This window comes from Elgaria multicarinata, chromosome 20 (assembly GCF_023053635.1).
Source record: "Elgaria multicarinata webbii isolate HBS135686 ecotype San Diego chromosome 20, rElgMul1.1.pri, whole genome shotgun sequence".
Taxonomy (NCBI): Eukaryota; Metazoa; Chordata; class Lepidosauria; order Squamata; family Anguidae; genus Elgaria; species Elgaria multicarinata.
In genome coordinates, this window is record NC_086190.1 from 5873312 (window position 1) to 5883666 (window position 10355).

Sequence of the window (10355 nt, forward strand, 5' to 3'; positions counted from 1 at the left end):
CTCACCTTTTCACCTCTCCCTTCAAATGACTGTGACAGACACCCTGCTACAGCTTATCATAGAATCATAGAATAGCAGAGTTGGAAGGGGCCTGCAAGGCCATTGAGTCCAATCCCCTGCTCAATGCAGGAATCCACCCTAAAGCATCCCTGACAGGTGGTTGTCCAGCTGCCTCTTGAAGGCCTCTAGTGTGGGAGAGCCCACAACCTCCCCAGGTAACTGATTCCATTGTCATACTGCTCTAACAGTCAGGAAGTTTTTCCTGATGTCCAGCCAGAATCTGGCTTCCTGTCACTTGAGCCCATTATTCTGTGTCCTGCCCTCTGGGAGGATCGAGAAGAGATCCTGGCCCTCCTCTGCGTGACAACCTTTCAAGTATTTGAAGAGTGCTATCATGTCTCCATTCAATCTTCTCTTCTCCAGGCTAAACATGCCCAGTTCTTTCAGTCTCTTAAGAGACTGAAAGAATACTACTTAAGAGTTCAATGTTAGAAAGGATGACTTGATATCCAAACATGCTGCTAGCTTTTAATATTGTGACTGAATCAAAACTGTTTCTGTCCAAATATTACACTTCCTTTGATTAACTCACAAAATTGTGGTTTCTATTTTCAACCCATAAACGTTCTTACTTCTCAGATGGCAAAAACTAAGATACGTGTGTTCAGGTAACACAGGGTGTAGCAGTTGGCAGCTCTCAAATACTGGGTATTATTCACATTTATACTTCTGAGGATGCAGTCCTCTGCATAATTATCTAGGAGAAAGCATGCATAGGATTGCTCTGTAAATTTCATAAATATGCCAAATAGTACAATTGCATACGCTGACTCGTAAATATCACATTGTATGTTGTCAAAGCAGAAAAGCAGCTTTAGGTTTGCTAAGTGCTGCACAGATTTCCATTCCCCCTCCACAAAAAACAAACAGACTCACATAGTAAAAGAATATACCTCCACCCCATGGCTGCTTTTCGCATTTAAAAATCAATGCATACATTAATGACGTTCCAAAGCCGCCCAGAGAGCTTCGGCTATGAGACGGTATACAAATGCAATAAATAAATAAATAAATATATCCCATAATTTTCTGATTTGTGTTAAGTCACAGATAAAAGCCACATCGCTAAGGTTGTCACCTGATAATCGTAGCTGATTAATCGTATCAGATGGTTAAATCAATCAGTTAGGAAGCTACCTTGCACTATTACAAGCTCTACCTGGAGATGGTGGGAATTGAACCTGGGAGCTTCATCATGCAAAGTGTGTGCTGTGCTACTGATGTACAATCCTTCTTTCTACCTGCATACGAGAAAAAGCATGCTTTTGGGGTGGGGAATGAGGCAGGCATGCATGCATCGCAGCAGACACCATCTTAGAAGAGGCATTCTCCCTTCTCTCTCATGCAGGAGGGAAGTGTCTTCTGAGACAGAGCTTGCCATCTGCAGTTTTTATGAGCACTAGCATTAATCACAGCACTTAAGAAATAATAATTAAAACCTGCTGAGGAATTAATCGGAGGCATCTTTTAAGTAGTTCAAGATGCTTTAATTGAGTAATCCAACCAATTAAAACCAAACAACGCTGCAGCCCTACATGTTTATGAACCCATTTTCCAGGCCTCCCCCAAGAAAGTCGTGGAGTAAGAAATTAATGAGCCTTTTCAGAAATCAGGGTAAGAGCAAAGCTGTATTATAAGAGGGCCGTTAAAAAGCAAAGACAGTTAGAATGAAACATAGGAAGAGACATGGAAGATGTGTGGTATCAGCCATCCAAGGCAGTAGTTATACTGACCTGGCATTACAAGTTGTCAACAAAAGGCACTGCAAAAAGAAGAGGAAGAGGAAGACAAGAACACGACAAAAGTTGTTGCTAAATACTTAATTTTGGAGAAATAGCATTTATTTATTTATTTAGCAAACTTTGAACACCCTGGAGATCAAATCTGGATGTGAAAAACCAGGAAGTGCTTTTGAAAATCAAGGCATTCCTGAAGGCAAGAAGCTGTCATCTATACCGTAAACGCACTTTGGGGGCAATCCTATCCACGTTTAAGCAGGAAACATCCTACAACTCCAAGCATTTTCCTGTCTAAACATGCATAAGATTGTGCCTTTAAGAGCTTTTGTAGTGGTGGTACGGAACCCTCTGGAAACGATCGGTTGGCTGAGACTCCCGAATGTCAGAGTGGGGAGTGACAGACAGAAAGGCCACAGGCTGAGATTGGCTGAACCTCTCTGACCTCAGGAAAGGGCAGGGAAGGGGCAGGAGAAAAAGAAGGGACAATGTTCATAGGGGGGGAAAGGGCAGCAGGAGAAGGAAAGCAGCCAGTATAAGACAGGAGGGTTGGAAGCAGGAGAGATCCAAAGGCAAGAATCTGAGAGCAGAAGGAAATCTGGGACGGAATAGGCAGAGGAGAGGTGCGTGTCCGTTTGATCAACCTGGAGAGTGGTGCTCAGTCTGTCATGGATGTGCGACCCTCTCTTCTGAAGGATCAAGTGTGCAGTCTGGGGGTACCGAGAGATCCAGTAGCGTCACTGGAGGTCTAAGCGGTTCCTGAGGCACAAAGTTAAGACGAAGTAATCCATGCTGATAACTTCTAGGTTACACCACCGAAAAGCACGGGACATGGGCCTGCTTGTGAAGACGGCTCAGAAAACGAATTTCGCAGCTGAGCAAGCTTTGTTCTAACCTGAGACCAGCTTCAGGGGTATCTTGCCAGATATTGGCAGTCAGTCTGGAGCACAATTCAAAATCCTTATGCTGACTTTTAGAGCAGAGGTAGGCACCTTCGCACTCTCCAGATGTGTTGGACTACAATTCCCATAAACCTGAGAAAGCATAGCCAGTGGTCAGAGAAGATGAGAGTTGTAGCCCTAAACATCTGGAGGGGTCCATGTTGTCTGCCCCTGATTTAGAGCCCTAAACAACTCTGAAACAAGGTTTCTGAAGTTGATCTCATCAGAGCGCCTTATTGATACATTTGTTAACAGATGCCTCTTTTTTATTCCCCCCTTCTTATGAAGTCAACTAGATAAGCAGCCTTCTCCAAGATGGTGCCCTCCAGATATGGACTACATGTCCCATCATCTCTGTGCCGTCAATGATGAGGGTTGTGGTCCAACACATTGGGAAGGCACCAGCTTGCGGAAGGCTGGCTGGAGGGCCTTTTCAGTTGTGGCCCCACACAAGTGGAACTCCCTCACTAGCTGGTTTCAATTCTGTTACGTTCATCGTTTCCTCTCACTGCTCTCCTGTGTCTTTTTGCATGATTGGCGTTTGCACTTTTAAAGACGTTTTTATGACTTTGCCAGCCTCCCCCAGAGCTTGCTAGATGATCTGTTTTTAACTGTGCATATTTATTGTTTTATACTGTATGCTTTTATCTGTACGCCGCTCTGAGTTCTTAATGATATAGGGAGGGATATAAATGTTATAAATAAATAAATAAATCTGCAGGTTGATGTGAAATCACCAGCCAAGTCTTTGGAAGCCAAACTTCAGTTCTTACAGTAAAGGTTACTTCTGTTTCCTAAGCGAGAAGGAACTATTAACGTTAGAAGATACGTTTGGCAGGCTAAGGGATCTATCTAGAATCCCTGGGGTCTGATTTCCCACCCTTTGAAGCAGTGGCACAATGATAGCTGAGGTCCAACCCTTAAGACATCTGACCAGTTAAACATTAACCTAGGTGAAAAAACACGGGCCCACCAGCTGCATTTTAACTTAAAATAGGGGCAGGCAATCTGGTATCCTCGTAGTGTTTTGGCCTATAACTCCTATCAGGGATGATGGGAGTTGCAGCCCAAAATATCTGGAGGGCACCAGGTTGCCTATCCCAGACTTAAATAATTCCAGAACTTGCACATTGTCCCCAGGTGTTTAACACAGATTAAAACACACGACCAAATTCTTGACTTCCAATACGGTGACTGGTGGCCAGGAAGGAGGCATTTCTCCTTCCACTGCACAGACGTCCTTCTACGGCAGGGTTGGGGAACCTCTTTCAGTCCGAGGGCCAAATTGAATTCTGGATTTGATCTCGGGGACCACATTCCAGCGGTGGGCGGAGACGAAGGGAAAAGGGGCGGGGCCAACAATACAAGGAAGACTGCACAGTTTCGCTTAAAGCTCTTACTGTCAGTAATTCAGTCTTAGGAGAGCTGTTGCAAAGGGGACAAAATGACACAATGATTGGTAGTTGAGGAAGGGTGTGGGGCCTTCAGGGGAACCCTAGAGGGCTGTACTGGGACCCTACGAGGGCTGGATTTGGCCCCTGGGCCGGAGGTTCCCCACCCTGCTCGACAGCTTTGGGATTATACTTGGAGCTCGGTGAAACGGGAGGACTGTATTTAAGTCAAAATGCAAACTATACCTGGAAAATATAGAAGCAGGCAAAATACAAGGATGGACACATACACCTTCCTAAATAGTATCAATGCTGTAACCTACGACAAAGCAGGTAAAACCACAAAGCTAATATAGACTCCCCTTTAATATAGCAGGATCTTTAACCGCACGTACAGCTGTGAGGAGAGGTCCCTGCACCTACGTCAGGTGTGGATCTTCTAAGACCTGTTAGTTGCTAGCAACCATGGAAAGTACCAGCACCCTCCTGCAGCCACAACTGGGGCTGCCTAGAGGTGCTCTGGGAAGTTTGAATGGGTATACATATAGATGTATACAAAGTGACTCCCATTTCAGAGGCAGAAGAAAAGGTCAGGGTGCTTCGACGCCGTCAACCTTTCAGAGCCTCTGGTGATATGTAAAGATGGTTTTATTTTGCCCAGGCCTTTTAATTTGGAAACGCTGTGGTTTTAACCGTCCATGGCTTTAGAGTACCTGATCACTGGCCTCCACATGCCCTTAACATCTTCTTCAGAAGCCCTTCTCAGAGGGTCCCTGCCAGGTGAGGTGCAATGGGTAAGCCGCTCTGAGAGCCTTTTTTGGCTGAGGAGCGGGGTATAAGTATGATAAATAAAGGGCCATTTCAGTGGTGGCACCATGGCTATGAAAATCCCTCTCTGCAGAGGCTCATCTGCTGGCTGCCTTGATGTTACTTCAGGCACCACAAGTACTATTTTTATTTATTTATTTATTTTAACTCCCCCAAACCTTTGAGCTGTTTCCTGCTCTGGTTTTTTTTGTTTGTTTTTCTGGCTACTGCTTTCGTATGTTGAAGACAATGATTGTAATTTTATATTTAAGTGGTCGCTTGGTCACTGTAGGTAACAGGGAACTGCAAGCAGGTGAGCGAGTGGTCTAGCAAAGGCGTGGGAGATGTTCTGTCCCTCCTCTATGCCCAACATAAAATGGGCTGCTAGATGAAGGACGTGCCCCCCCCTTTCTGCATCCAGTATAAAAATGGGGCTCACTCTTCCTCCCCTGCTCCCCAAAGCTGGCTTTTCATCTGCTAATTCTGTATTGATTTCTTTTTTTAAAAAATGTGGTGACAACCTGCCTCACGATTCCTTATGACCGCCTGCTCCCATACGAGCCTGCCTGCGCTTTTGAAGTCATCAGAATGGTCCCTTTGGGGGTGGGGGTGGGTAAAAGCCAAATACCAAGGTGAGGCAAGCAGTGACCCAGGATAGAGTGCCCAAGGAGGCCATCGACCTTTCAGAGCTTCTGGTGATACGTAAAGATGGTTTCATTTTGCCCAGGCCTTTTAATTTGGAAATGCTGTGGTTTTAACCGCCCATGGCTTTAAATGTTGTTTTAGTCAGCCTAATGTTTGTATGTGGTTTTAACATACTGATCAGGCAGGATATAAACTCACTCAGTGTCTACATTTCAACTCGGAAGTAAGTTCCAATGAGAATTCAATGGGCCGTACTACAGCAGAAATTTATTTATTTATTTATTGCATTTCTATACCGCCCAATAGCCGAAGCTCTTTGGCCAGTTCACAAAAATTAAAACCATGGAGACAATTTCAAAGTATAAAGCAAACAACAGTATAAAAACATATTAGAAAAGAACAATTTAAAAGCAGAGACAGTGGGGACCGATGTCATAGTCATGCACAGTATGTGCACATCTGTCTAACTATTCTGAGAGACAAAATGCTGGACTGGATAGCCTGTGGTCCGATCCAGCAGGGTGCAGCTTCCTACAGGACTTCCAGGGCTGCAATCCTGCACACACTTAAGTGGTAGGAAGCCATGCGCAGTGCCACAGAACTGGCGTCTAAGTACATAGGGTGAAGATTGGGCTGTTAAGGATGCTTTTATGCAGCTTGCAAAGAAACAACTAAAGGCGCTGGTTGGGCATAGCCAGGTCTCCCCCAACTTTGAACCTGATGGTAAAGACAGCAAGTACATCAGAGTGGGCATAAAGTAGATCTCCAGATGTTTTGGGGCTTCAGGTCCCAGAATTCCTGACTACTGGACATGCTGGCAGTGGCTTCAAGGAACTGAACTTCCAAACAGCTGGGGATATACTTCCAGACTACCCCAGCATAGCAGATGGAGAGTGGGATTCAGACCAGGGAGACAGAGGTTTAAATCTCAATTTAGCCAGTAAGCACACTTGGAGATCTTGGGCTAGCCCGTTTCTAAGGCTAGCCTATCTCACAGGGCTGTTGTGAAGGTAAAATGGGGAGGGAGGAAACCATGGGTCCGGCCTTAATCTTCTTGGAAGAGAAGTGTGATTTCAATTAACGGAAGGAGCAATCCTATGGCCCCTAGGCAGCGTCTATGGGGCCATTATTATTATTATTATTATTATTATTATTATTATTATTATTATATTTATTTGTATCCCGCCTTTTGCCCAATGCTGGGCCTCAAGGCGGCCTTACAAAGTTTAAAATATACATGCGGGCGGGGGGAGGGTAACAAAACCATAAACAATTAAAAAATACACAACAAAATTATAAGACATTAATGTAGATAGAGGGCTGGATTATTCTCCAAAGGCCTTTTGGAACAAAAAAGTTTTAGCCTGCTTCCAAAAGCCCATCAAGGAGGGAGCCAGCCTAGCTTCCCCGGGAAGAGAGTTCCAGAGCAACGGAGCAGCCACCGAGAAGGCCCTCTCCCATGTTCCCACCAAGCGTGCCTGTGAAGATGGTGGGACTGAAAGAAGGGCCTCTCCAGAAGATCTCAAAGCACGGGCAGGCTCATAAGGGAGAATACGTTCTTTCAAATAACCTGGACCCGAACCATAAGGTACTTCGGATTCCCTAATCTGAGGTTGAAGACAGCGCTCTAACCTCAGAGGGGAGAATTGGAACTCCAACCCCAACCCCTACCCTCAAAGACAGGGCAGAAAGAACTGCACTGGATGCTCTTCCAAGGGTCTGAAACTTGACCTCGGAATTGAGAAGTGGGTGCTTTGGTGTGAGAGAGGGTAGAAGCCTGGTTCTAACAGCTATGTACAGTATCAGATTATTACAATTTATGCGTACCGAGGACAAGCAAGTCCTAGGTTGCAAACTGAGACAACTCTCAAATGCAAGAGCAAGATGCATTTCTTCCTCTAGGGGGCAGCACTGCCATTGAAGCAGAGACTGAAAATGAGTCTGATTAAATTTCATGCACATTCATTGAGTCTTTTTCTCAGTTCTTTTTATGGGAATGGGTGCTTTATGTCTGCTTGACAGTGTGGAGGACTAGTGGAGACATAAATATTTTTCTTTGTTACTAATGCTGATGGTTTCTTCTGGGTTTTTTTTGTTTGTTCGTTTTTTAAATTTGCCTGCTCCTCATAAACTGGCAAAACCAAAGAGGCACCTTGCAGTTCAAGTGTTCTTAACAGTTCAGGAGCTTGTAGCTCCATTTGTTACAAAAAAAGGTAAAAAGTAAAAAAAAGTAAATTCAATCTGTAATAATTGTTCTTAATTTGGCTTACTTTTATAATTACTGTATTTCTAGTTATTTTTAATATGCTGGTCTACGACCGTAATAAAATGATTTGATTTGATTCACTGTACTTTTAATATACCAAATGTGATAATTTTATGCCAAACCAACTTGTACATAATTACATTTTATGTTCCTAAAATAACAAAGTGACTTTCAATCTGTAAAAAGTGCTAATATTGCATTCCCCCCTCTATTTTTTCTGAAAATTTCCATTTCCCCTCTGAAAAAAATAGGGGGGACGGACTTCCCACCCACCCCAATGACTTCAAAATTTCCAGAAATTTTACATCTCCAGTCCTGAATCTCTAAAAATTAAGCTTCATGGGATGACACTGTGTTCTAGGATTATGTCTCCCTCCCACTTTCTCCACACCATGATTGATTTTGTACACCTCTATAGAATCATAGACTAGTAGAGTTGGAAGGGGCCTCTAAGGCCATCCAGTCCAACCCCCTGCTCAATGCAGGAATCCACCCTCAAGCATCCCTGACAGAGGGTTGTCCAGCTGCCTCTTGAAGGCCTCTAGTGTGGGAGAGCCCACGACCTCCCTAGGTAACTGGTTCCATTGTTGTACTACTCTAACAGTCAGGAAGTTTTTCCTGATGTCCAGCCGGAATCTGGCTTCCTTTAACTTGAGCCCGTTATTCCGTGTCCTGCACTCTGGGAGGACTGAGAAGAGATCCTGGCCCACCTCTGTGTGACAACTTTTTAAGTATTTGAAGAGTGCTATCATGTCTCCCCTCTGTCTTCTCTTCTCCAGGCTAAACATGCCCAGTTCTTTCAGTCTTATTCCCCTCCCCACTTGCCTTTGCTCTAAGCTAAACAATACCAGACTTTGCAACCTTTCCTCACAGGTGAGTTGCTCCAGCCTTTGTGATCGTCTTGGTTACCCCTGTCTGCACCTTTTCCAACTCTACAATATCTGAGTTGAGGTGCGGTAACCAGAACTGCAGATAGTATTCCAAGTTTGGGCGCATCGTAGACTTTTACAAAGCCAGTATGATATTGGCAGTTCTATTTTCATAGGGGGAGAGTGAGCAGAAGGGAAAAACTCGCCACTGGCCACATCACAAATAATCCCATGACCTTTGCACAAATGCAACCCACACAGCAAATACAAATTGCAAGAAACCTTCTCCTCATGGCAACAATCTCATTTCCATCCCCTACATGGCAAGATTGCAGTTTGGGATACTAGGTAAATGAAATTATTGTCACAATTAAAGTGCAACCTGGAGAAAATATAAGCAAACTATGAACAAACAACACAATAGGGTCAGGGGAAAAGGGATGAGTTCAGATCAATAACCCCCTTTTCTCCAGCAATAGCTCAGCTCCTTTCAGAGAGGAGTGGAAATTCATAGGTTTGGAGATCCTAAGCTTCAGGGTCCTAAGAAAGTGTGTAGAGAAATAGCAACTATGTCTCCCCTCCACCTCCAAAAAGCAACACAGCCTGTAAGCAAAATGAAAATAAACTAAGACGGCAATTCTGCATAGAATGACTTCAGAATAACTATTGCTGAACTCAGTGGAACTTACTTCCAAGTAAACGCTGCAAAGGTTGGACTGCTCACCTCACTTTTAAAACACACACCACCCTCTCAAACATGCAAGAATGTATAGCTAAAGAACTGTTTATTCAATTACAAGGTTCTATGTTGAGGCATACATAGATCTATTTTTAATATAGCAATGTTTTTGATAAATTCAGCTGATCATGGAACTGAAATTGCCAGGAAAATAGTGAACTCCCGTTTGCAATTTTCAGATAGCCTATGGGCAGGTATCATTTATACAAAATGAGGAGTGTTCTTGTAAAATAAAATAAAAAAGGGGGGGGGAGAGAATTTGTTCTAGAAATTGTTCTATGATCACCCCAACTGAAAACAAATCAACTTTAATTAAACAGAGCGTCACATATTCAGTACATCCAGAAACAATGAGAGTGGCATGTTTAATATTTCAATGAAGTGGACTAAAATTTTGGATTTCAGTTGGAATTAATATTTCTAACAGGAAAAAATAGATGTCCTAACATGTGAGCAATTACTTTTGAGAAAGTCTTACATTTAAACTCACCTGATACATTCTGAAATCCAGCTGTTTTCTGAAAACTTATATACAACAAAGAAACTCCTGTGATTACATGAACCCTAAAAAGAAAAACAGACAATTGTCATATGCGCCTAACTACAGAATCATGAGCGATTTGAAGCTATATTCAAATCAATAGTTGAAAGCCAGCAGGGGGGACTGAGGAACCTCTTCAAATTACACTAACACCAAAACTAGAAAAGTTCAGTGTTTTCACCCAACATTTAGAATAGATAATTGTAATGGTTCCTAGCTCCATAATTGCATAGGTAAGATCCAAAATGTAAAGAACAGTGGATCTTTTTAAATACTTCACATACCTTATCTTGTTGTAATCTTTACAAAACAGCAACCCTGTAAGGTAGGGGTCAACAGTAGTAGAGTAGATGGCTTGAG

At 43.4% G+C, this 10355-nt stretch overlaps 1 protein-coding gene across 1 annotated transcript in view; it reads right to left on the reverse strand.

Annotated features, from left to right (window-relative positions):
- PRDM2 (PR/SET domain 2) overlaps nucleotides 1-10011 on the reverse strand; it is a 78466-nt gene extending 68455 nt beyond the window's left edge. Inside the window, exon 1 of the mRNA XM_063145361.1 lies at nucleotides 9945-10011. Within this exon, the coding sequence (XP_063001431.1) occupies nucleotides 9945-9953 (9 nt within the window). The 5' untranslated portion in view covers nucleotides 9954-10011. The remainder of the gene's footprint in view (nucleotides 1-9944) is intronic.
- Between the last annotated feature and the right edge of the window lie 344 nt (nucleotides 10012-10355).